This window comes from Theropithecus gelada, chromosome 6, assembly GCF_003255815.1.
Source record: "Theropithecus gelada isolate Dixy chromosome 6, Tgel_1.0, whole genome shotgun sequence".
Taxonomy (NCBI): Eukaryota; Metazoa; Chordata; class Mammalia; order Primates; family Cercopithecidae; genus Theropithecus; species Theropithecus gelada.
In genome coordinates, this window is record NC_037673.1 from 175,435,854 (window position 1) to 175,463,395 (window position 27,542).

At 57.5% G+C, this 27,542-nt stretch overlaps 1 protein-coding gene across 2 annotated transcripts in view; it reads right to left on the reverse strand.

The window, feature by feature from the left end:
• ADAMTS2 (ADAM metallopeptidase with thrombospondin type 1 motif 2) overlaps positions 1-27,542 on the reverse strand; it is a 230,117-nt gene that overhangs the window by 146,280 nt on the left and 56,295 nt on the right. For both annotated transcript variants that reach the window (XM_025388450.1, XM_025388451.1), the window contains exon 3: positions 18,112-18,265. In XM_025388450.1, coding sequence (XP_025244235.1) covers positions 18,112-18,265 — 154 coding nt within the window. The remainder of the gene's footprint in view (positions 1-18,111; positions 18,266-27,542) is intronic.

Sequence of the window (27,542 nt, forward strand, 5' to 3'; positions counted from 1 at the left end):
ACAATCAGAAGAGTAAAGGGGCAGCTGAAATGCCTGTGGGCTGTGCCCGCTGCGAGGGGCAGCAGAGGAAGTGCCAGGATGGGAGATGTTGCAGAGACCCTCTCCTGGTAGCTGTGGATGGAGGTGGGGCTTTCTGCTCTGATCACTACAATACGTCATGACTTACGATGCACCAGGCCCTGCACTGAGCCCTTTACAGGTGTAATGTGGCCTGATCCTCCCAACAACTTACCAGGGGAAAACATAGGATCCCTGCTTTTCAAATGAGGAAACTGAAGCACAGAGAAGTGGAGGGAGAAGCCAGGGTTTAAACTAGGTAGCAGGACCTCAAGGCCTGCATTTTGAGCCAGCACACCCTGCCCTGTCCAGGGTGCCAGAACAAAGCCACTCGGTCTATGAGGCCTGGCAAGTGTAGCCCCAGCTCTGACAAGCTTCTTGGAACTCACCCCAGCCAAGAAAACATCAGCTGCCCACACCTCGGGCCTCTCCAGCCTATTAGCAGCGTTTGTTATGGTTGATCTGGGAATCTGCCTTTTCCCCCAACCAGACTCTTCAGGGGCAGAGCCCAGATTGTACATATTCAGTGCCCAGCAGGGGGCTGGCCTGGGGTGCTTGCAGACACTGACTGAATGGATGGATGGATGGATGAATAGATGGATTGGGTGGATGGGTGGATGAATGAGTGGATAGATGAATGGATGATGAATGATGGATAGATGGATGATGGATGAATGAATGGATAAATGATTGGATGGATGGATGGGTGGATGGGGGATAGGTAGATGGATGAGTGAGTAGATGAATGGATGATCAATGATGGATGGACAGATGGGTGGATGAATGAGTGGGTAGATGAATGAATACATGATGGATTAATGAATGGATAAATGATTGGATGGATGAATGGATGGATGGATGACAGATGGATAAATGGATGAATGGATGGATGGATGGATGGATGGATGGATGAATGAGTGGGTAGATGAATGAATACATGATGGATGAATGAATGGAGAAATGATTGGATGGATGGATGGATGACAGATGGATAAATGGATGAATGATTGGATGGATGGATGAATGGATGAATGGGTAGACAGACAGACTCTGATACTGGAAAGGGAATCCTTCACATCCATGGCAAGTGAACCGGGTAACAAAGTCAGAGGCAAGGCCATGGCAGTGTCATTTGTCACTGTTGCCATTTGTACACATTTTAGGGGCAGAATCGGTAATGCTCGACCACAGGTCATCTCTGGAGGGTGAGGGTTGGGGGTCAGGAACTGTGGGGAGGGCTCAGGGCTGGGGCTGCGGATGTGGCCTTTGTGCCTGTGAGCAGACTGCATTTCCATCAGCCTCATCCCCATCTTCCCTCTCTGCCTCCACCAGTGAGTTTAGATCCTTCCTACATTCAGCCTTGAGGTCCCCTCCCTTCCTGTCCCGTCTCCCAAGACCTGGCTGGGCCCTGACTCAGAATGGGGTCAGCAAAGCCCTGAGGTAGAGCCGTCTCCCAAGATTATGGGACTGGGACCCACCTCACCTCCTTTCACAGGACACCATGTGAGAAAAGCAATATGCCCCCAACCAGGGGTGGCATGGAACAAACACTGACGGCACAGAGCCCACCTCTTGCTCCCTCCTGGTGTCTTCATCCTTGGGGATCAGGGGCTCTGTAGCAGCAGGCAGGGCTGGGCAGCCCTGGAGAGTGTGGCACAATCCGGGCACTGTGACCCTACTGGACCCCTTTGCACAGATGCTGCTGGGCCTAGGAACTGGCTGCTCCCCACTGGCTGCTCTGGTGGGCCCTGGGGTCTGCCTACACTCCCAACACATGAGCATGGGCAGGTACCCACCAGCCTCCTTCACTGTCTGCAGCCTCTCCCGCAGCTTGGCCTGGGTCCACCGTGGACAGCGCCTCTGACACAGTCCTTCTTCCCACAGGGAGACCTGGAGGGTCTTGTTCTGCCCTCAGGGCACGGAGGCCCCAGGCTCCTTCGGGTGGGAGCACAGGTGCCTTTTGCACAGGGCCCAGCAGCCAGCTCAGCCCACAGAACAGTGAGCCGCCAGGTCCCAAGTTGTCATCTTGTGACCCGCCCCTTGGAACACGGGTGCCCAACAGGAAAGAGGACTGGGGTTTTCTTACAGGGAAAATAGTGTCCGGGCTGCCACGGAGCTTCGGGACTGAGGCCTCGGCTGAGGCCAAGCGAGCGGGACTTATCCGGAGACAGGACAGACCCTGGGCTCCCGGTGCCCAGCTCAGGGAAGCTCCTGGGCACGGCTCGGTTCACTCCAGCATTTCCTACATGGATGAAGGCGCAGATGTGTCTGCTCTGACCATGGGCGTGTGCATGCCTGCGTGTGTGTGTGAGAGAGAAGGGAGAGAGACGGAGAGAGTGTATGCATGTGTAACTCCAACCAGAGTCCGGGAGTCTCACACTCCACTGCAGACCAGGCAGGCGGGGCCAGCATGAGTTGGGGGAGCCAGGCCCGAATCGGCGGGGAGGGAGGGGCTGTGTTCGCCCATCAGGAGGAGGCACAGAGCCTCCCACCCAGTGCTGCTGGCAGGAACACGCCCAGGGTGGCCAGGCCTTCTGAAGGAACTGAAAATTGAGATTTTCATGTGAAACCTCCTGATTTTTAAGTGTACACTCAACATTTCTGAAGACGTTGTACGAGTCAAGTAAAACATTGTGGGGTGGGGCGGCGAAGCAGCCCAGGAGCTGCAGGGGTGAGGCCTGGCTTTAGTTCAACACCCCGATGTACAGATGAGAAAACTGAGGTCAGGCCAGAGCAAGGACTCGGCAGGCCAGGGCCACACTGGAGGTCTCGGCTGCCTGGCCCATCACTGGGGTCACCACAGCCCACGGGGAGCACCAAGGACACCAAGAAAGAGAGGCCCAGACCTGGCCCCTGGGGTCTCTGTCACCAAGGGCCCACACTGCGAGTGGCTGAGGGGGTTCCTGCAGGCCTGTGAGTCCCCACACTCCTTCCCAGTTCAAGGCCTTGGGACAAGTCCAAGCCCAGTTTTGTCCTCGTGGTGATGAAGGCCAAGAATGCGGGTAGCTCCCAGGATATTGCCCAGAACAAAGCAGCACAGGCATCTGACGTTCTGGATACAAGGGTGGAACCCTCTTGAGACCATCATCGGCCGTTTGCTGTCCAGGCTGTGGGGGCCTGGAGGACGTCCAGGCATGGGTATAGGTGCCGGGAGCCCAGGGAACAGAACCTCAGACCCGGAACTGGGTACCAGATGCACCGGCCAGGGGGTCTGTCCACCCAGCCCGGGGAGTCCTGGGGCTGCTCGGAACCCGGCGCCACGCCTGCTCCCTCAGTGCTGCATCCAAGAGTTCTGTTTGCCTGGGCCGGGGCCCTGCGCCCTCCCCACTGCTGGCTCCCGCTAATGCGCTGCAGATGGGCTTCCTCGCTGCCTCCAAGAAAAACAGGACGACCGCAGATTTCGCCTCACAGAAACGGAACCGCTGGAAAGGCCTCTCTTGACATTCCCGAAAGGAAAATAAAAATTCCTCTGAGGTACATTTCAACTCCGAGGCAGCCCTGGCCACATCCAAGAGGCTTGGTCCTGAGCGCCGTGGGCTCCAGTGAAGGTCCCTGGCACCGAGGCCGCCTCCTGACCCCCATCCCGGCCACTGCCCCCGGCTGCTCAACCCTTACATGGCTTTCACAAATTTTGAATTAGCTGCCAACCGTTTAAAATGAAGAGATTTTACATAAAATCAATTTCCAGCTTCTCTTATAAAATCGGAGGCCCTTCCTGCTGCTGGCCGACCTCACGTCTACCTGGACCCAGTGATCTCTGCTGGCATTGCCCCCATCAGTGTGCCCAGGGCCCCATCAGTGTGCCCAAATGAGACCACTGTCCTCAGTGAATGCCTGACCCCCAGGCTCCAGGCAAGGTTGAGAGGACAGATGCTCTCATCCTGGGGGCTCTGGCCTTCCTGGGGCCAGTGTTATCCAGCTCTGCCCTCCAGGGCCCTCCGCACATGCTGGGGCTGGGACTGGCCATGACTGTGGGCTCTGATTTGGGTGGGCAGTGCTGAGCAGGCCATCATGCTCCTTATTCCCAGCCTGACTCCCTAGACCCACTCCCCCCACCAACCCAGACTACGTGTACTGAACTCCTGGTCAACTCGACCCCTGAGCGCCTCCCCGCAGCCCACCAGGTGCTCCTGCTGCGGTTTGCGCAGCACCTAGTTCTTCGCCCGGCTGGACGTCGCCTGGCCAGACTTGCAGAGCCATCTCAGCCCTTTGTTCTCCTGACTCCGTCCCTCCAAGCCTGGCCACCCCAGCCCTGGCCCCAGCTCCTGCCACGTGAATTGTCAAAGGCTGAGCGTGAGGAGGCTGAAGGCAGCCCCCATGGCACACCCCACAGAGTCCCTGCAGTCGGCCAAAGAAAGGCTCAAGCCTGGGCAGCCTTGCTGCCAGCTAGGAATCTGCAGCTGGACTCAAACATGTGTCCAGAATGATCTAGGAAGCATCCTTGAGAAAAGGCCCAGACACAGGGACCTTCCCAGGCCTGGCTCCCACAGAGGAAATGATTCTAGCGAGCGCCACCTCGACAGGTCTGAGGTCCGGGCGGGGGTGGAGCTGTCACAGGCAGCCGGGTGGGGCTGCGATCTGGGTCCTCCCAGCCTCAGGGCGATCTGGAATATGGGAATACGGTTCTGCCCGGCAGGGAGCACCCCCTCTGACCAACCTGTGGACTGCCTACCAGGACCCCCGACACCCTTGCTGCACGATGGCACTGGGGGGCTGATCCGGCCGCTGCTCTCATTCCCATGGCCACCTGATCCAGGCCAGTCTCCCTGCACACAGGGCAGCAGCTTCCTGCCGGCTCCCTGCTTCTTCCCTGTTCACCCTCTTCGGAAACCAGACCATGCCACTTGCTGCAGGGCACAGCCCCTCCCCCACGATGGAGCCCGCAGAAGCCACCGTGATCTGACCCCCAGTCCCCTCAGGCCCTCACCCTGCCCCTCCTGTCGGACCCTCAAACAAGCCTCGTCCTCACCCCTCAGGTACCTCGCATCTGCTGCCCTGGCCCCTTTTCCTCTTGGGGAACTGCAGCCCCCACTCCAGGCCTCAGCCCAACGTCCAGTGACTGCAGGGCCACTCTGTGGCACTTCCCAAGTTTTTCATTGTGCAGATATTTGTGAACTGACTAGTGCACTGTGGGCTGTATGAGGTCAGGGCTGTGTCTGTCTGGTCCCAGAGCCTGGCCCAGTGCCTGGCCCCGCTGTGCGTGCCGGGTAGAGATCTGCTGGATGAATCAAGGGAGACAGGAAGGGGAGCAGCCCTGGGATTCCACAGGTACTTTATGTCCAGAGACAACCGCGCAGGGAACAGTGGCCAAGGCACGCTGGAAGCAGTGCTCCCGCCCGACAGCATCCCCATGATGGAGGCTGGGATTCACGCACTGCCACCCTCAGGCACCAGTCAGGCCTGTGGCAGTCACAGGGGCACATTCCTGACACCAGATCTGTCATTCCAGCATGGATGGGGCCATCTTCCTCACCATCTGCAGTCTGGCATCAGACATTCCCAAGTAAAGGACAGACAGTTAACTGTCAGAAAGTGCTGGTGCTCGGGCCTGGAAGGAAGAGAACCAGTGTCTACTGGGCACTCGCAATTTTGGCCACTGTGCAGTACCCCGTGTCCTCAACCTCAGGGCCTGGGCCACGGCTCCATGAGACCACAGGGAGGAAGCAGAGTCACAGGAGAAAGAGTGATGAACAGCACTGGCCATTTGATTTGCAGGGCACAGTGCAAAATGGAAACGCACAGTCCCTTGCTCCAAAAGTGATGAAGACTTCTAAGGCGGGGATGACAGAGCGCTGCAGTGGGCACAGGGCCCTGCTGGGTGGGTCACAAGCCTGCCAAGTCAGTCCTGGTCAGGTGTGAGGAAGTGGCACTGACAAAGGCCCAGGGCCACCCGATGTCCCACGGGTCCATGGGACCAGTAGCCACCCACAGCTGCCAACCTGAGTCTGTAGCCCTGACACTGTGGCAACAATAGCAGGCATCAGTGCCAAGCCCTCCAACGCCTCCAAGGAGCAACCGTTGCTCCTGGAGTGAGCACTGGGTGACCAGGCTTCCTAGGCACTATGCTCATTCTTCCTTTTCACGGATATTTAAGTAACAACTGTGTGCCAGGCGTTCCTCAAAATGCTGGAAATTCCACTGTAAGCAAAAGATTCTCCTCCAAGCTAATGTGCTCAGTGACCTGGAGGCACATCCTCACGCACCCTCACTGGGCCTCAGTTTCTACATCTGTTAAGTGGAGTTCCAGGCCTTGGTGCTTGGAAGGCCCGTTGTCCAACAACCAGATGGGGTCACAAGCTACCGGGTTTTGCCAGCCTGGGCTCTGAGTGGGGACAGGAGGGCACTGCGCAGGGTGTCAGCAGCCCTGGGTTCTAAGCCTGCTCCTCCCTCCCGACGCAGGTGTCGAAAGGCCTGGCTCCCACTGTGTTTCTATAGCTTTTACAATCTGTGTGACTGTTGGCACCTCAGTATCCTCATCTGTAACGTGGGCACAGAAAAAGCACCAACCAACCCTACAGCTCATGACAAGAATCCCGGGAGATGATACACCTGCAGCGTGTGGCAGACGCGGTCAACGGTAAGTACTCCAGGAACACGGCACGTTCTTCTTGCTCCCTGCTGTTCCCGCTACTGCGTGGACAGTGGTACCCCTGTGCCTTGCTTTTCTCTCTGCTTCCAGGGCTACCGTGCCTATTAAATGACACCATGAAGGGTGCCCGCCCTCGCACAGACCCTCGGTAAATGGGCATGTCCTTGACGGCCAACTTGGCTCCAACTGGGCAGGAGAAGGATCATTCAGACTCAGCTACAGAAAAACGGGCTTTTGTGCAACTAACGCTAACAAAGCTGGAAAGGAAAGAGGAACTACGGCCTGGGGAAAAGCTTGTATCAAACATGACAGAAAGTCAATATCTAAAGGAGATAAAGGGCTTATCCCAATATATAAGACCCCAAGAGATAAACGGGCAAAGGACTTAGACAGGAAGAGGAGACATACAAAGTAATCGAACCCAGGGAAGATCACTCATCCTCACTAGTAATCAAAGAAGCAAATTAGCGCAAAAAGCAACGCCGCTTTGCTGCTGGAACAGCAAAATATCAAACCGTAAAGCCCCCGTGCTGGTGAGGATTTGGAGAAAGTGGGAGCTGCTGTGGGAGCCAGTCTGGCTCTGCCCCAAGTGGTGAGTCTGTTAAGCGCTGGGATTTCCTAATTCATTTAGTCACTCAGTAAGTGCTCCTTGATGGCTGCTCGGGGCCAGGGCTTGAGCGCATCTGGGCTGGCTCAGGCCGCCATCTGCCGGGTCAGCAACAGACACCTATTTGCAGGAACAGAACCTGAAGTCAGCTCCCAGGATGTCCCCAACCCTGAGTTTCAAGCGTTTGCACCAGGGGCAGGAGCATTCCAGCTGTCTCGGGCAGCTTTTGTATGGGGAACAGCTGGTAGCGCTGCCTGCGGCCTCCTGGGGTGGACAGGAAGGCTCTGCCTGCAAAGGCCCTAAAGACAGCCACACACCCTGCCCTGCACACTCCTAAGTACGTGCAGGCCACAGTTCCTGCGTCCATTCATCCTGGCCAGTCTGGGGTCCCTCCCCACAGTGGCAGGCAAGGGGAAGCAGGACCTGTCCTGCTAGAGAAACAAGGATGCACGCGCGCCCATGGGACCCCAAACCTCACACTGTCCCTGACAGTCTGCCCCACAGAGCAGAACCTCTGCCTCCTGGAGCAAGAGGAGGTGGCAGTTCATCCCCGGGCCTGGCTGCCTGTGGGGCTGCATCGGGGGCTCCCGCTCCTGCCCCCGAGTCTGGGAGCACATGGGTCTTGGCCTTGGCACCTTCTTTCCTGGGAAAACACCTCCCTCTGGGCCAGGGCATGCAGAGCGGTAGACGCGGGCAGCTGTGCAGTCAGAGTGATGGGTGCCAGTTCTGGCTCCTGCACTTGGCCCAGGCCACCTGACCTGCCAGCCCCACCAGCAACTGCCCAGCCAGCCTCCCAGCCACGTCACCTTTCAGGGGCAGGACACGTCCTTGATTCCTTCCTTCACACCATGTCCTGGAAGCTCCACCTCAAACTCCTCCTGAACTCACTGGCTCCACCCCACCAGCATGGGCACCGCCATCTGTCACTGGGATGCCTCCCTGCTTCCACCCTCTCCCCCAAAAACCCTCCAAAGGCCTCCACCACACCCAGAATGAATTTGCACCCCTCACCGCGACAGTCCCTTCAAAGCCATGAGTGCTGCCCATCCCGGCCCCGCACGCCTCCCACTCGGATCCAGGTACTCGCTCTGCTTTCTGCCCCTTGGTCACGCTGCGGTAAGTCCAGCCTCAGGGCCCCTGTATGTGCTGTTCCCTCTGCCTGGAACACCCTTCCCAGGGCTGGGCTTTCCCATCACCACCAACCTGGGGCACCTCCCTCCATTGCCTGCCTTCTCACGCTGCCCTTTCACCCCATTTTACTTTGTTCACAGGATTCTCCACTGTCTGCAAGCATCTGCTCACCGGGTCTCCCCTGCTGGGCTGTGAGCCCAGAGATCAGGGACTCAGTCAGGTTCCTCCACTGCTACAGCCCCGGCACCCGGTCCTGCCCCAGACACACGGTGGACACATAGCAAGAACGTGACGAGTGAATGAAGGAGAACACACTAGTGGTAGCAGGCAAGGTGCCCTCTCCGAGTCTCAGTCTCCCCCTAAGCAGTAGAGCTGCTAATGCTGTTATTCCTCCTGTGATTCGGGGAGCAGCATTATAGTAATAATGAGCATTATTGGGTTCAGTACCACACGGCACTCAGGTGCCCAGCCTTTTCCCAACCAGACCAGCACCAGCCACCTCTGCATGCGGGTGCAGCACCCCGGTCACCTCCTGCCCTGTCCTGTGAGCTCTCTCTGGGTGTGCACCACCATCCTGACAGGTTGGGATGGGAGGCGTGGGAGGCGCCAGTGCGCTCCTGGCTGGGTTCTCTACCAGCTTTGCTCGTGGTGCAGCCCACACCTCAGGGCAAGCCCCGGCCAAAGGGGCCACGTCAAGAGCTCTGGGAGAGACATCCCAGTGGAAGAATTCAGCCCATACCCCAGACGTGTGTGCACAGGCACACGGAAGAGGGTGAGACAGAAGGAGAGAAAAAGGAAGCCAGAGAGCAGGAGAGAGAGAAGCCAGACGCCCGCACGTCCATCTGACTGTGCGACCTTTTCCCCGCTCAGAGCTCCTTCAGGGCCCAGAGCACAGCGCTGCCTAGGATTAATTTCAAAGAGAAACAGGTCAAAGAAAATTGGAAATTTTTATAGAAAAGATTTCAGGCTTGGAGCTGGCTGAAGTGTCTGCCAACCTGCAGAGAATTCTGAGAGGAGATGGGGCCTGTGGTCAGAGGCCTCCGTCTGGCACAAATTGGCAGAGTTTGGACCTCGGACCCAAATGCAGTTTCTGAGCCAGGCTGGGGAAGTGCTTTCTGTCCCCTTCAGATGTCCCTCCAGCCGCCTCTGCAGCCCTGATGCTGGTACCCAACACCTCTCACCTGTCACCCCACCCCCTCTCTGTCCCCAAGAGGCCTCCATCTGGGGACCCACCATGGGATGCAGTCCCTTTGTCCCCATTATGCAGGGTGCCCATGTCTCTTCCACAGTCATCCATGGGGCACCCAGGGCATGAAGGGAGCCTCACCTGGGTCCCAAGCAGGCCCCACTGCTCCTTGCCCCAACCTCACCCCAGCCAGCAGGCTCCTACACCCAAGGCACAGATGTCACAGACGTGGAAAGATGCCCTGGGGACATCTCTCTCCCAGGAGCCTGCCTCTGCTGTGCCGGGGACCCGAGGAGGGGGCGTGCCCAGCCCACAGCTGCTAATCAAACGCCAGATGCCCCCGTGAGCAGATGACGGCTTCACCCCTGAGCCGTGCACTGTCTGCATGCCAGGCGTGGTTACCCTGCGCATCACCAGAAAAGCTCTCTGGAGGTCATTCCCAACACAGATCCAAGGGAAGGAAAGAAAGTATCAGTTCCCTGTGTCTGTGGAAGACGACAAGGCAGACTAGGGAAAGGGGGCCGGAGAGCCTCAGCAAGTGTCACAGTGAGCACCGGGCAGGCGCTCTGTGCCCTGTGTAATTCCACAACCCCTGTGCCACGGCACCCAGGTACGGAGATCCAGAGGGGCTGAGTGAGCTGCCCTGGGCCCCTCAGTGAGCCAGCACAGCAGCATGCCAGGTGGAGCTGAGCACACTGACCCCTGCACCAAACTGCCTGCTGTCCACCCCACTCACCCACCTCGCGCTGAAGCATCTGTGGGAGCAGCCCTAATGCAGCTCCTCAGAACCACTGGCCGGTCTTCCAGAGTTGTCCCCGCACTCGAGTTGGGGCTGCAGCCAAGCCAGGGCCAAGGCCACCATCCTCCGGGTCACGCTTGTCACCTGCCCACGGTGCTCCGCCAAAGATCCAGGCCCTTGCCAGCCACATTCACCTGGTCGGCTCCACCCGTGAACCAGAAACCATGTCGGGAGGCGAGAGGTGGCGGGGGAAGGGCAGGCCTGAGACTCAGGGACTAAATTTATGTCGGAGGCGCAGGGGAGGAGCTGCGCACGTGGGGGCTGTCAGGCGGAGTGCCAGGCCCAGACGCCGTGGAGGGGGAGCGCACCTTGGCACGTCTCCCCTGCGGGATAAGGGGGGCCAAGCCCTCTCCGGGGTGCAAGCCTCGCTTCTGCCTTCACAGCCCGGGGGTGGGAAGACCCACAGGGCAGTCCTCCGAGCAGCAGACGCCAGCCGGAAAGCCAGCCAGGCCTGGGAGCTGGCCCCTCCTGCTCTCCCCGTCTGACCCCAGGCAACTCCAACCTCGGAGAATGTGCAGCCTCGGCTTTCCCAGCGCCGGCCCCCGCCCACCCCTTCCGCGTGGGCCACATCACCACACTGGCATCTCCGACAGTCATCCCAAGGGCCCGGTCTGCACGAGGACAGGAGCGCCACGGCGTCTGCCAAGGGTGCGCTCAGCCCTGAAGCACGCCTCCCGGAGCCGCCTCGGGTTTCACAATCAGTGCTTCTCCCTGGGTTTCCCGGGGCCCGGGCTGCAGGCACAGCTCCAGGGTGGAAAGAGAGGAAGAGCTGAGAGGGCTCTAGGGCGCTGAACTCAGTGAGTCGGCAACAGTGGCTTGGCAGGGCCCAGGCCGACCAGGGTATGAGAGCGAGCCCCTATCACCACGTGAGAGGCCCAGGCCTCAGGGGTCCGGGGAGTTGCTCGGGAAGTGACTGGCTGGAGACACAGAGACAGGTCCGGGTACAAGACGCTGGCCAGGTCCAGGGCTCACCCTTCAAATCCAGCCAAAGGCCTCTCTCCATTCTCCCTTAGGACCCGAGGTTCGACACTCAGACATGTCAGCTGAATCATGACCCCCCCAGACGTCCACGTCCTAATCCCTAAAACTCGTGAGCGTTACCTTATATGGCAGAAGAGACTTTGCAAATGTGTTTAAATTAGGGGTCTTGAGATGGGGAGAGTAACCTGGATGGTCCCAGCGGGCCCTAAATGTTGTCACAAGTGTCCTTCTAAGAGGGAGAGCTGCCTATAGAAGAGGAGAAGCCATGTGACCAGGGAGGCAGAGACTGCAGCGATGTGGCCACAAGCCAAGGAACGCCAGCAGCCCCCAGGAACTGGGAGAGGCCAGGAATGGATCCTGCCCTGGAACCTCCAGAAGGAACCAGCTCTGCCAACACCTTGATTTTAGCCCCTAAAAGCCTATTTCCGATTTCTGAGCTCCAGAACTGTGAGAGAATACATGTATACTGTTTTAAGCCATTAAGGCGTGGTAGGTTGATACAGCAGCCACAGGAAGCTGAGATGGACGTCAACAGCTACAGGGCAGAAGAGCTCTCTGACCTGGCATTCAGCAAATTTGCACCCCCCCAACAAAGCAATAGCCGTCCTGCCCCATCCTGGGCCCCCCAACCCCCACCAGGCCTAGCCTCACATCTGCTGTGTCAGTGGAGCTGGCTATTTGCTCGCCACTGAGTAGATGAGTCTCGCCTGCTCCCCGGTCCTGTGGCCTGACAGAACAGAGCTCCTCTCTCTCTCCTATGCCATTGCTCCGGCCTCCCCCACAGCCTCCCTGACTCCAGCCTCCCTCACACTGCAACCAGCACAAGCTTGCTGAAACACTCAACTCTTTTGAGACTGGAGGGCGCCATCACCACCTTGGGTCATTCAAGGCTGCAGCTTCCACAGAGGCTGCCCCATCAGCTCCCTGCCTCCAGTCCTGGGCCCTGCACACCCAGGGGGAGCTGTCAAACCTAAGGTCCCCTCCCCTGCCCACTCTTCCCCCAGGATCCCCTGCAGCCTGGAAAACTCCTACCCAACTCAAGGCAAAGTCACAGGGTGGAGACTGTGGATCAGGAGGGGGCTCTTCCTGGCCTGGTGGGGAAGGGCTGGCTGTGGGCTACAGGTGGTAGCCACGCTCAGCCACATGGAGGAGCTGCCCTGTGCCGGCGCTTGTCCTCTATCTCCTGGCGGGCTTTCCTTGGTGCAGCGAGGCTGAGAGGTTCCCGTGGTGGTGTGCCTCCTCTGCGCGTCAGGGAGGACGGTGCAGCCTGACAGCAGCAGGCAGAGGCTTGGCACCAGCGGCGTCTGGAGTGGAGGCAGCCAAGGTCACTGGCACATTGCTGTCTGACTCCTCTTCCTTCAGCCCAGCGGGGTGTATGCACGGCAGCCTGGTAGCAGTTCCCCAGGACGGGAAGCACCTGCCCCTCCTCTGTCCCAAGGCCAGACCCGGGGGAGCCCCAGGAGAGCAACCCACAGAGGAGGGCAGAGTAAGCTTCTGCCTCTGCATCACAGAGAGCCAATGGGGGACCGTGTTTTGTTCGATCCATATAGTGAGCACGGGACGGGACCCCAGGCATGAGAGCTCCCACTGGGTGTACAGGGCCCAGGGCTGGAGGCAGAGAGCTGATGTGGAGGCTTCTGTGGAAAGAGGGCTTTGGTTGGATTTGCTGGCTGAGCCCTGGACCTGGCCAGCGTCCTTGTGCCTGGACCTGTGTCTCCAACCTGGCACTTCCTGAGTGACTCCCCAGACCTCTGAGGCCTGGTCCTCTTGCTTGATGATAGGGGCTGTGTCTTGTACCTGGGTCAGCCTGGGCCCTGCCAAGCCAGCTCTTGCCGACTCACTGAGCTCAGTGCCTCGGCTGGATTCCTGGAGCCCTCTCAGTTCATCCTCTCATTCCAGAAATTTCAAGACACATTTTAACATCAGGAAGGTTCACATAAAAATTCTGATGTCTGGATTCTCTTGATAGGATGTTCAGCTGCACCAGACCCACACTTCTACCAGATTGAGGTCAAGGGAGTTGAGGGGGGTCTGTCGCTCCTTGCAGGGTCTCCCAGACGCCCTGTGCCCATGGCAAGGCCAGGGCTGGACACCACAGGTGCTGCATTCCTGCTGCTGTTTCTCTTTAGTGGAGATGTATTCTTGGTCATCCATGTTTCTATCAAAAGGAGAGAAATGAAAGCCAGGCCAAGGGGGGGTGCAATTATCTGTTTTTCCTCCACTGCTGTCCTTGTTGGCATTGCCTGCCAAGCCCTGCAGGTCTCTGAGTTTGCAACTCTTGTCTTGACATTCTGCAAATGGCACTGTCTGAAACAGAGACCACATGCCCAACACATGACTCAGGGTCTTTCTCACTGTGTGGCAACCTTCGCGGAATCCCAAGGTCAGTCTCTGGGAAGCTAAGAGAGGCCCTCAGTGTCAACAGCAGCATTGGCTTCTCTGTGCAAGTGGTCTTGGAGTCAGCCTCTCCAGGTCCCTTAATGCGGGGGATGGGGGAGGACTGCCAGGCTGAGATTGGCACTCAGGCACGCAGGGAAGAGCTCCCACACCACCAGGTGGAGGGTCCAGTGAGGGAGGCAGCAGGACCAGGGCCTGCCTGGGCTGTGCCTCTGGGCTATATGCCCTGGGAAGGAGTAAGTGAAATCTACAGTGCTGTTCCTCCACATGACCCAGATGGGCGCCTCCCAGGTGTGCTGTGCACTGCGTGGCCAGCCTTGTACGCAAGGGCCATTCACATCCTGTAGCTGGCTGCATGGTGCCCCCAAAGATGCTGGGTCTGGATCCCTGCAACCTGAGATGGGTACCTTCTATGGGAAGAAAGGGCTTTGCAGATGTGCTTACAGGAAGGCTCTTGAGATGAGAAGACTGTCCTGGATTACTGGGGTGAGTCCTAAATGCAATCAAGGCATCCTTGCAAGAGGGAGGCACAGGGACACTATCAGAAGAAGAGGGGGTGATATGACCCAAGGATAGAGATTGGCACGATGCAGCCACAAGCCAAGGGAGGCTGGCAGCCCCCAGGAGCTGGGACGGGCCAGAAACACATTCTCCCCTGGGGCCTCTGGAGGGAGCACAGCCCTGTCCACCCTTGATCTTGGCTCAGTGAGATTCATTTCAGACTCCTGGCCCACAGAGCTGTGAGAGAATACGTGGGTATTCGTCCGTTTTCACGATGCTAATAAAGACACACCCGAGACTGGGCAACTTACAAAAGAAGGAGGTTTATTGGATGTTCAGTTCCACGCGGCTGGGAGGCCCTCCCAATCACGGCAGAAGGTGAAAGGCACGTCTCACATGGCAGCAGGCGAGAGAGAGAGAGAGCTTGTGCAGGGAAACTCCCGTTTTTCAAACCATCAGATCTCGTGAGACCCATTCACTATCACGAGAACGGCATGGGAAAGACCCGCCCCCATGAGTCAATCATCTCTCACTGGGTCCCTCCCACAACACAGGGGAATTATGGGAGCTATAAGATGAGATTTAGGTGGAGGCACAGAGACAAACCATATTAACGTTTCTATTGTTTCAAGCTCCCTGGGGCTCCCTCCTCAACAGTCCCACACAGGATGAGACACACACACACCAGAGAGGACAATACCACAGGGCGCTCTGTCCCTGAACCCCAGTACGGTGTCCCTGGGCACAGAGCTGGCCTTGGGAACAGCAGAGAACAGGGATTCGAGATGCCTCTCAGAATGCCTGGCGGCGGGGAGGGGGGTGGGTACCTCAACCACCTCTCCCCAGAAGGTCACACAGCCTCAGAGCTCTGCCTCTGGTCCTGGTCAGGTTCCCAGGCCAGCAGCACTGAGCAGGACCCTTCTGCCAAGGCCAGCATGGCCAGGGAGGAGAGAAAAGGACCCTCCCCGCTCCCTCACCCCTTGCCCTTCCTAACACTCTCTCCTGGGTATTACCTAAGCTGCCCAGTGCACACACTCATCCCCGGCCTGAGTCTGTGAAACGCGTTAAAACCGTCATTTTCCTTCCGTTTCCCCAGGCGATCTGCAACCCAGCAACTGATCTTGGATGACACAGACTATTAGTGAAAATGATTTCCTGAGGCTCCATGAGCCCCCGAGATCACCCTGGTCAGCCCGTGGGCTTCTCGGGGAAAACAGGACACCCGTCTCAGCAACCCTGAAAAGGAGGCACCCCGACCTCGCAGGGAGATCCCGCCACCCAGACAGATGCCCACCCCCCATTGGGACACCCAGGGCAGGTGTGTCACCTTCCCCAGCAGAACATAAATAGCAGGGTGCTTCACACCCACTTCCAGATATTGCTTTTGGGGAGGCAGGAAGAAACTGCCAGCCAGCACCTCCTGCCAGCTTCCACCAGGGCCACACAGATCTATCAGATTTCCCTCAGAATTCACTAGAAGAAAGGGTCCCCTATACACACACACACACACACACACACACACACCCCTGCACCCAGGTTCTGGAGCTATGTGCCAGGCAGGCTGTGCCCCTCACTACACCACAACACACAGCTTCTATGCATCTCCCCGTTGCCACTCAAAGGCCCAGGCAGATGGAAAGCTGGACGCCTGAGGTCACCTTGGGCCCTCCACCCAGCTCCGCCCTTCCAGCCAGTGTGTTGACCTCAGCCCAGGGCTGCGTGGGAACAGTTAACAATTAGGTGCATGGAGTGGGGGCTAGCTCCCTGAAGGCCCGATCCCCTCACACAGGGTCCTGTGGACACCAGACAGGAACATCAAGCAAAGGGGACTTGGCCCCAGCCCCAAGGCCTGCGACCCAGACCTATAGCCCCAGGCCCACGCCCACACCCATAGCTTGGGCTTTCAGCTGGAGACCCTGGGCTTGCAGCCTGGGCCCGAGGCCTAGAGCTCAGGCTGGACAGGCTCACGTCCTCCCCCACAGCCCATTACCAAACCCCCACCTTCCATCCCAGCCTCACCCCTGACCTGCCAGCCGGCCTCCCCCAGCGTCTTCTAAGGCCAATGGTTTCTGGGCTTATTCGGAGTTTGAAATTCCTTTCCTGTGTTCTGAATTTCAAGTTCTCATTAAAGATATGTGGATTGGGGGTGGGGGTGGAGGGAGGATTCAGTAGAAGATGCCAAACACCAGCAGAAGCCCAGAAAATAAGGCAAGGCCGGCCAGGCTGTCGGGGAAGGGCTGCCATGTTCAGGAAGACAAGCACTATATGGAATTTGGGATCAGAGACATGGCCAAGGGCACACGGCCAGCTCACCTCGCCTGAGCAGAGGCCCCCAGAACCCCCCTGAGTCTTCCAAGAGAGGCCAGCCAGAAGCACCAAGCCCACAGCACCAAGTGAGCAGCCCCGGAGCTCTCGGGGACACAGGGGTTGCTAACGCCACTGGGCTTACCCAAAGGCAGCCAGCTAGCCAGGAGCAAAACTGGGGCCCAGCCCCATTTCATGCTTGCCCTCCTGGATTACTCTTCCTTCCTTCCCTGCAAAATAGTCCAAGGGGGAGGATAAGCAGTCAAGGCTGAGACCGCAGCTGGAGAAGGCTGGGCGGGCAGTGCCTGGTGGCCCGGCTGTCTGCAGCACAGCAGACGCTGACTTGGCCCCAAGGAACAGGGGCCACCGGTTACACTGACTGTCTCCAGAGCACAGTGGGCCTCCTGACGACCATGCCTTTGCAAAGGTATCTGATGCCGTTTCATGAAATTAGAATTGTGCCCTGCCAGGCTGTACTCAATTTATCCGTCAAGCTAGGAAGTCAGAGACACCTACAGCAAATGAGGCAGGGATGCTATGGAGTGACAGGAGTACCTTAGTAAATCACAGCACAGGGGCTGCCCAGCCCAGGCCCCTGGAGCATTCACTGTGAACAGGCAGGTGTGCCTGACCCTGGGCCCCAGGCTGTCCTCACCCAGGGGGTCCTGACCAGAGGCCGAGGGCTGAGCTCACAGCTTCCCACTCTCCCAGCAAGAGCCAAGCACAGGCCAGGCGTCCCTGACCACACAGGGGACCCTGAGAACTATGGGCCTGTAGAACCACATCAGACACTGACCCTGGCTTCACCACAATCCAGGACCAGAGATTGGGAGATGCTGGGAGGTGGGGGCTGGCACAGCGAGGCCAGGTCTGAGGCGACAGTCAAGGACTGTCACCATGGCCACCCAGCAGCTCCTTTCAGCTTTCTGGGCCCAGGGCACACATGGGTTTTGAGTTGAAAAAGACAGAAGCCCGTGAGTCTGTGCAGAGACTGCTGAGGCTGCTGGGAGCATCTCCAGAGTCTTTGTAGGGCACATGCCTCCAGGGATCCAGAAAGGGCCTTTCTTCCTGAGCAGCCAGGCGAGGGCTGGGACCTACCACAGGCACCCTCCTGGGGACCGTGGCAGCACAGAGGCAGGGGAGGCGCTGTCTGGGGCACTGGAGGCATCTTCACAGGCACAGACTCAGAGATGCGGGCACTGGACTCAGGCCTGGTCTGGGCCCCACCCCACTCCACGACACTTGCTCGCCCTTAGGCAACAGAAGACGGGCCCTTGGACAGCCTTCATCATCCACATGGAGGCCCCAGACCTGAAGGCAGAGGTGCCCGGGCTGCTTGTCACCCACGTGCACCCAGAGGAGAGGCCCCAGCCCCAGCAGCCCTGCTACGCCCTGCCGTCAGCCAGGCAGCTGGCCCATTCCTGAGCCACCGAGACTGGGGCTCAGCCTCAGCGGCGAAGCTGGTCTTCGGAGAGCTGCCTGAGTCTCTGGGATGCTCCCCTGGGGACTCGGGCCTCAGGGGGCTCTCCACACAGCCTGCCCACCTGCAGTAGCCTCACCTGTGTCCAGGGCCTGTGGCCCCACTAGAGGAGGGGACTTGGGGGGCCGGCGATACACCACGTGCACGCGGCCTTGCTCAGCCTCCTGTGCCGCCAGCCCCTTCTCCAAGGGTTCGATGAAGAACTCCTCCTCCTCCATCCGAATCAGACCAGCCTGCAGGACAAAGAGCATGATCAGATTTCCAGCACACTGAACACCAAGGAAGGGGAACAGCGAGGAGACCCCCTCCCTCAGGGAGTACCTCCCACCTGAGGACCCTGCCCAGCACCCCAGCTGGTGCTCAGCTTGAAGCCTGGGCTGGCCGGAGGGCGTGAGCATGTGGCCCCCGAGGCCCCCCCCGCCCTCCGCCCTGTCTAGGAACGGGGCCTCTGTCTGGGTCGTCTCCACCCCTGTACGCCAACCCTCTCTGCTTTCAGAAAAGTTACTGTGTTTATAAAGTCATAACTGTCCAGAGATGCCTGGAGACATTCGAGGGCAGCCGTGGGCCTGTGCGTGTCCCCAGAGGGCACCCACCAAAGTGCATCAAATACGGGCCAAGAGCTGCCCCCGCTCCCAGGAGCCCAGAGTCCAAGACAAAGGTCAGAACAGTCGGCCGGGGGTTGAATCTGCCCACAGACATGTTCCATTCGGGCCAAACAACGTTTTTAAAGCTCTGAAGCTAACACTCAGAATGATGAGATTTCATGTCTTGAACACGGAATCCCAGCTTTCCTTGGAAAACGCAGGCCCTGACCACAGCGGGTCTTGGACGGAACACACGCCCCTGCAGCTGGCTCCAGTCCCCACTGCCCCCCACTCTCTCCTGCTATCTGTGTCAGCCACCAGCCCAGACTCTACAGGCAGCTGAACTGATGCCCCGAACCCCTGGGCCAGCCAGCGCCCTCCCTTACTACAAACTCCTCGCTGGGCCCTCATTTCCGTTGGAACTCAGGCTGCTCTGTGTGCTGGCATTCAGGCTCCTGACCTGCCCCACCCTCCCAGACCCTGGCTTGCACACCCCATGCTCCTCACTGGGCTGTGTGCACCCTGCCGAGCCACCCAGCCCCTGAACCCACCATGCTGTCAACTCAGGAATCCCCATTCCCCACCACCCCACCCCTAACTCGGCCATCTGGTAAACCTGTGTTCTCCCTTTGAGGCCTGACTCAGCCCCCCTCACCTCCCCTGCCCTCCCCTGCCATCCAGCCTGCCCACCCCTGCTGTCCAGCTTGCCCTTCCCTGCCCTCCCCTGCCATCCAGCCTGCCCTCCCCTGCCCTCCCCAGCCCTCCCCTGACATCCAGCCTGCTGGCACCACCAGGTCCACCCATCCCATGACCACTCCAGTTCCCACACTTTTATCTTTTAGTCCATTATTCATAAACCAAAGTCTCACACTGGAAACTCACACTGTGTCCAGCCTTCAGACTGTTTCCTTCAGAACACTCACTTATGACCCATGCAATGGATTTTAAAAGCTTGAATTCGTTGCTCAAACTTAAGAAACAGGAGAGTTCATACAAATGACCAGATTTCCAGACTCTCTTGAAAATCAGAAAAGCTGGCATTTCCAGCACCCATCGATGCTCCAAAGCTTAGCCAGCACTGGCCAGGGTCCCCTGTCCAGTCAGGAGTGTGCCCTCCGGTGGGTAGCCCCTGGCACCTGCCATCTGGATGTGCAAAAACCATGCACCCCCGAAGTAATCTGGTGATGGCCTCTGCCACATCATCATCCTGGCTGGGGCAGGGGGCACAGTGGCGTACGGGCTGCCCTCCTTCTGCCTGACCTGAGGTGCTCGGTGAGCACCATCCTGTTGCTGGCTGGGAGCCCCTGCAGACCGAGATGCAGTCAGTGTCCCCAAGGGCCTGCTGGGCGGCTGCCTCTAGCCTCAAGTAGGGAGGGAGGCTGGAGATGCCCTTGGGAAGCTGATGTGCCAGGCAGGGGCTGGTGGAAGTGCAGGGCCTGGAGGAACACAGAGCCCAGCATCAGGCCTGGCTCCGGAATGAAGGATGCCTCCAGCAGGAGATGACATCTACCCAAACCGACCCAATCCCTTTGCACCGGCCAGGCAAAGAGCTGGAGGGAGAATCCGTGCTCCAGACAGAGGACACCGCGCATGCCACGGCTGGGGAGATGGACGGAGCACAGCTGGTAGGAACCGCTGACCAGGTGGGTGGACAGGAGCATCGAAGGCACAGTGCCCGGTGGCCTGTCACTCAGGGGGCTGGTGAGGGAGGGTTGTAGGCAGCCCGGGGCTTCTGGGGGAGCCTTGATCTGATTCCTGTTCAGAGCATGGTGGCTGCCGCAGGGAGAATGGGCTGAAGAACAAAAATGGGTCTGGGGTCCTGGGGAGAAGGCATTGCAGGCACCTGGGAGAGGGATAATGGTCCAGACGGGAGCATGAGAGACAGGGACAAGTGGCAGATATGAGGGAGGTGAGGAGTGGAATGGACAGGACGTGGTAGGGTAGATCCGGTTGAGATGGGAGGGAGGAGGCAGCACCCAGGTGGGCTTCCCGGTCTGTGGCTGGCTGAAAAAGACGGCCCCCAAAGTTACCCAGGCCCCCGTCCCTGGCAGCTGTGAGGGTAGCAGGACATGGTGGAAAGAGACTCTGCGGGTGTGATCAGGTGGGCTCTGGGGCTGGCTGGACCCTGAATGCAGTCGCTTGTCCACTTCCTTACGGGGGGAGTGGAGGGGGATTAGGCAGACGCGCAGAGGACGAGGCCATGGGCAGACAGGGAGGATGCCAGATGCCAGCCTTGGCGATTGGAGCAATGCGACCTCAAGCCAAGGAACGCTGGCAGCCCCCGGGAGCTGGCAGAGGCCAGAAAGTGTCCTCCCCCGGAGGCTCCAGAGGGAGTGCAGCCCCTGCCGACGCCTGGATCTGGGTCAGGTTATACTGACTTCGGACTTCCGGCCTCAGAGCCGAGAGGACGAATTCCTGCTGTTTTGAGTACTTTCTTACAGCAGCCGCAGAAAACTAATTCAGGGTCCCGGTGGGTGGCCAGCAAAGCGGGTGCCGTTCTCCGAGGGGCATGAGAAGAAGGGCAAGGAGTGCAGGACACTCTGGGCTCGGGCATCCTGGGCTTCTGGGGAAGAGGCTGAGGAGAAGGGGGGAACCAGAGTTACCAGGGCAAGACTGAGGTCGGGGAAGGAGGTCATCAGGGCTGTGGGAGGAGAGTGGAGGGGGGGTGGGAACCCTGCAGGCCCCACGCTTCTGACTCATCCCTGGGTCTCAGGGCCCAACTAGGCCTGGCAGAGACTCAGCAGATGCCTGTGGGATGAGCGAACCGATGACCCCAAAGCCAGAGGCCATGCCCCCCAAGGGAGGCACCGAGCAGGCAGGCGGGGAGACCACAGCCGTCCCTGTCCACTGGCACGGGCGCAGTGTGTTTACCAGTGCAGGAGTTGGGAGGGTCCGGCACTGACGGTCCCGGTGTGCGGTGTAGGGGAGGCTGGTGCCTCAAATCCATCTTATTACCGAAACTCATTCGATGAAGTGCAGGAATTAACCTTGGGGGTGGCAGCGGACAAGCTGTCCTGGAGTGTGAAGTTCTGAGTTCCTGGCACCCTTTCTATCTGGCCAGGTGACCTCAGGCAAGGTGTCAAGCTCCCCAAGCGTCCAGTGACTCGCCTGTACATGAGGCCGGTCGCCCTTTCCCGTGCACACTCACACAGGAGCACATGCAGCCTGGCAGACGCTGAGAACCATGCCACGCCTCCACCCAAGTGACTTCATCCAGCCAGCTTGCTTTCCAAATGAGGAAACTGAGGCCTAGGTGGGCAGACAGGCTGCGGACACACACGTTCTAGGAATCAGAGCCCACACCTGTGCGGAAAGGGCATCTCCCAGACAGGCCCCTGGGCCAGACTGGGCCGATGGAGCCAGTTAGGGCAGGACACTGGGACATGAGGACCCCTTATGGCAGCCCCATCTTCTGGGGGACCTTGCAGCCCAGGCCGGGAGCCTCCATGCCACAGACCTGAGGCCGTGGGGTTATTCTGGAGGGACCTAGTGTAACGATGAGGCCAGGCTCAGCCTGGGGATGGGCAGTACCCTCTGGCCGGAACAACCCAGGAGAGTTTGGGGTCTCCCTGACCAGCAGGGTCAGACTCCCCTCCCTGGCTGCCTCCCTGAGGACAATCTCTGGGCTGAGCCAATGGCACTAGCTCCATCTGATGCTGCCCTGGGCCTTGCCTCCTAGAAGGGCATCCTTGCAGGAGACTCCCCGGAGGGCACAGAAGCACACTGGGGTCCCTGTGAAGCAGGGCCTGGGCTCAGGCTTCCTCACACAGCCAGAAGCCTCCGAGCGGTGGCATTCTCAAACGCAGACACTCAACACGCTCCTCACAGCCCCGCCCGTCTCTGTGGACCACTGTGTGATGTGCACACGCATGCTGGACTGATGAATATGGCGGCACCTGCCCCGAGACCAAGGCTGACCACCCCAAGACCACCAGCCAAGACCACCGGCCAGAAAATTGCGCGGGGCGGCGGGCATCTCACAAAAGAGGTGGAGATCATTTTATCCCCTGATTTTCAAACACTTTAATATGCATCCCAGGCATGATCTGTCAAAAAAAAAACACAAGAAAATTGACAGGGGAGCAAAGCACAACATGTGAGCTAGGTTTTGCTGCATTTTTTCCAGGACTTTGATTTTCCTGCTGCCAGTGTCATGTATCTGTTTTTACATGCAATTTTTATTAATTGGAATCCGTTTCCTCTCCCCACTCAATAAATATTCAAGAAACTCCAGAAGCACACTAGCACTCAGTTGGGAGCCGGCCTGTCTGTCCAACCCCACAGCTGTCCAGCCTGGGGTCTTGCAGAAAGGTTGACACCCAGACCTGGCTCTCACTGTGAGTCCTGCTCTGCTCTTGAAGTCTGTGGATGTCTGGCAAACCCAGCCAGGCTCTCCCTGGGGGATGGAGAGAGGACCATGGGGAGGGCTCTATCCCTGACCCTCAGGTGCCACTGCAGGGGCCCAGAGCCTGGCAGACCTGGGTCATCCAGTAAAGCCGCCGACATTCAGATCCTGGTGAGTTACACAACGCCTGCCCTGCCTCCTCCTCCTATAGAACCTGCTCCTTTGCAGTTGGATTGATGGTAGTTACTAGAAATGGCAACGAGATGTTAAAAGTGTATAAAGATCCAAAGGCTTAACAGTTCTGTTACTCTGAATTTTTAAGTATTCAACCACAGACACCCTGGAAGTTAGGGGTTCACGGGAAACACAGGCATGCATCCTGCTCCCCTCTGCAGAACACCCAGGCTGGCTGGGCCTCACTGCCCCTCCCATGGAAGCCGCAGCTGCTCCCATCTGTGCATGACTGGGACCTGGTCTGTCACTCAACCTTGTCAACCTCCAGCACAAAGACTGTCAGGTGTGTGCCAAGGTTGCAATGGCAACAATCAGGCGTGGAAGGCACAAAGCATAAGAAGCACAAAGGTCCATGCACAGAGGCACCCAGACTTTGCCAAGGGACAAGGAAGCAAGTCCCTGTTGCCCTCAAACTCACCTCCCTCTGAAATACACAGCATGCACACTCGCCAAAAAAGTCCCCTAAATGCTGGCATCTGCTAAGATTCCCGTTCCGGAAAGTATTCTAACTCCAAGATTCTTTCTCCCCTTCTTCCTCTTGGTAATGGACCCGGGAGATTCTGCTGGGCAATGGGGCAGTGGCCAGGCAGCCTCCCCTGCCGCCTGGTGGGAGCCACCTGGTGGAACGACAGTCTCACACGGAGAGCTGCACAGTGCCTGCAGCTCCCAGGGCGCCTCCTCAGAGCCTGCTCGGGCACTCTCTTGCCCCTCCCAGCTCCCCAGGGAGGTCTCTAACAACCTGGGGAGCTTTCAGGGAAGGGGGCTGGACCCCTCGCCACTGAACAGTCCCAGGAGCGGGAAATATCACTGAGTGGGATCTGAGCCCCTCCGTCCTCACCACCATGGCCTCCTTCACAGTTCAGCGTCCCAGAGGATTTCACATACTGACTTTCCCACTTTTCCAAAAGGAACGCCGGCGGGCAGGAGCTGTCCATGGCGTTAGGAAACAGCCGTCCTCACCTGCATCGCCACTGGCTCCTCCTCTGTGTTTCATGGAGTCCTCGCCAGATGCCAGCCACTCCCCTCCTTCCCCTTGGAGAGTGACCCCTTGTCCAGGGCTCTGTCTTGAAGCTATGGCTGGAGCTGGGCCTTCCAGGGTTCTGTGGAGCACAGTGACCACAACAGAGGTGCCTCTGAGCTCCACAGAACCTAATGACTTTGCCTGGCCGCTCTACCCTTCCCTGGACCCGGTTTCAGGCCCTACAGACCTTTACTCCAGAAAAGTCTCTTTTTTGGCCTAAGCTGGCCAGAGCCAATCTCCGACAGGACCAAGGAGCCCCGACAGTCACATGCCCAGCGAGGCTCTAAGGAAAGCTAGACTCCACTTTGAAGGGCAGGGCAGGGGGGCGAGGTAGGCAGGGAGAGCACTGGACGCTGAGCCAGGGGACCTGGTTTCCAATGTGGTCATGGTCAGTCCTGTCCCCTTGCAGGCCCCCAGTTCCCTCTTCTGCAAACTGAGGAGCTGGACTAGGTAACCTGTGAATTACTGTTTATCCTGTTTATTCATCACCCCAAAAAGAAACCCTGCTCGCGTCGGCAGGTGCCGTTTGTCCTTCTAAAACTCTACTAGGACCAAGGAGAGCTCCAGGAGAAAGCACCAAACCAAAAACCAGAAACCCACTTCTACAAAATAAAAGTCAAGGCCGTCTCCCGGCACACAAGGCCTTCCATGGGGTCCTGGCAGTCCTCTGCCCCTGAGCGTACCCCCAGTGTCTTCCTCTGTCTCCCTCCCCAGCACCCGCCACCTGCCATTTCATGCAGCCTGGACTTGATTTTAAAACTGAGTCACCTGGCAGGTGGGGACCTCACAGGTCGAACTAGTGGAATTGCCCTCTACACCTACGCTACAGGGATAATTAGGATTACAAGAAGACATTTAGCATATATTCTGGGGGAAAAAAGCTATGTAATATATAAACTATTCATAATTTAACTTTAATAAATGGGGGCGGGCAAAAAATTGCCAAACAAGCCCAAAAAACTCAGACAAAGAGTAGAGGAAGAAAAAAGGAATTGCAGTTTAATTGTATTTGTTTCCTAATCTTCAGTTAGGATCAACAGCTATTGATAAGTTTCTAAAGTCAATAGATACAAGTTGAAGAATTCTACTCAAAATCAGAAAAGTCACAACTAGTAAAACTAATGTATACTTTCCAAATTACTGAACATAGACCATATAGAAAATATGGCAGACTAGAAAAACAGCAAAAAAAAAAAAAAAAAAATCCAGAAAGACAGAAAACATAAATTAGATGACAGAAGTAAGAACAAATATATGTTATAACAATAAATGTAGGCTGGGCATGATGTGATCCCAGCACTCTGGGAGGCTGAGGCAGTCAGGAGTTTGAGACCAGCCTGGCCAACATGGCGAAACCCCGTCTCTACTAAAAATACAAAATGAGCCAGGCATGGTGGTCCACACCTGTAATCCCAGCTACTCAGGGGGCTGAGGCAGGAGAATCACTTGAACCCAGGAGGCAGAGTTGCAGTGAACCAAGATCATGTCACTGAGTTCCAACTTGGGAGACGGAGAGAGACCCTGTCTCAAAAAAACCAAAACCAAAAGCCAAGCAAATAAACAAAATAAATAAATAGTCAGATTATTATTATTAATATTATTTTGGACACTCCAGCCTGGGAGACAGAGAGATAGCCTGTCTTAAAAAACCAAAACCCAGCCAGGCGCGGCGGCTCATGCCTGTAATCCCAGCACTTTGGGAGGCTGAGGCGGGCAGATCACAAGGCCAGGAGTTCGAGACCAGCCTGGCCAATATAGTGAAATCCTGTCTCTACTAAAAACACAAAAATTAGCTGGGTGTGGTGGTGTGCGCCTGTGGTCCCAGCTGCTCGGGAGACTGAGGCAGGAGAATTGCTTGAACGCAGGAGGCAGAGGTTGCAGTGAGCCAAGATTACATCACTGCACTCCAGTCTGGGCCACAGAGTGGGACTCCGCCCCAACAAACAAACAAACAAACAAAAAGGATCACATTATTATTATTATCATTATTTTGGAGACAGCATCTTGCTCTGTCGCCCACGCTGGAGTGCAGTGGCATAAGCTCAGCTCACTGCGACCTCTGCCTCCCGGATTCAAGCGATACTCCTGCCTCAGCCTCCCAACTAGCTGGGATTACAGGTGCACCCCACCATGCCCAGCTAATTTTTAGTAGAGAGAGGTTTCACCATGTTGGCCAGGCTGGTCTCGAACTCCTGACCCACCTCAGGTGATCCTCCCACCTCAGCCTCCCAAAGTGCTGGGATTACAGGGGTGAACCACCACTCCCAACCAGTCAGATTATTTCAAAAACACTCTATGCCCTGCAAAATAATTTTACAAATTTACAGATTTTTGCTAGGCTAAAAGAGTTTCACAGATTTTTGACCACGTAAGGAACGGACACACCCCTGACATATTGGTGACCGAAGAAGGCAAGCCCAGCTCCAGTGTGGTCTCCTTAGGTAAAATCAAGTCTACCTCTGTGCCCAACGTCAGCACGGCCTAACAGTGAAGCATGTGGCCTCTGAGTCACTCTGCCTCAATTCCAATGCTTACTTCACCTCTGGCTCGCTGAGTGGCCTCCCTGTGGCCAGTGTCTGCCGGGTTGATTGGGGATAACAACAGAGCTTCCACGGCTGATGTAGGGCTGAGCGAGATACTGCGTGGAGAGCGCTGGGCACAGCAGCTGATAAATCAGCCGACCGGCAGCACCACTGCCATCATGATGGTCGTGGCATGACAGTCGTGAGGAAACGCGTAACAAAGGGTCAGCCGTGTTACGATCGGGGGTGAGTTTCACTTTTTATTAGTATTTTCTGTATTTTGTTTTGTTTTGTTTTACATTTTTACAAAGGGTATATAGCAAAACAGCCAATTCATGTGAAGATAGTAGAGAGGGGAAGGGGGAGGGCAAAGAGAGAAAGATAAGGGGAAAAACGGAATAAACAAGATGCCGACAAGAAAGCCTCATGGGGCCAGCGCAGGGCCAGCCAGGCGGCCTTCTGCTAAATCAAGCAATGCTTGAGAGGCTCCCTCGGGACCTGGCCTGTCCAGAATGTCCCACACTCAGCCCTCTGCAGCCAGCTCCCCCATCTCCATGGCTCCTGCACACACCAGTGCCGGGGTAGCCTCCAGGAAACAGAGCTGGCCAGCCAGAGCCAGCCAGGACACAGAGGTCAGTGGGTCAGACCCAGACCCTGGGACTGCAACAGGCCTGCCTATTTATCATGAGAACTGACACTCGTCCCTGCCAGATGCTCTGGCTGACATTTCCCAGGTCTTGTTCAGCATGAAGACCACGTCGGGGAATGTCCCCAGTCACAAATTAACATTCACATAAATAACAG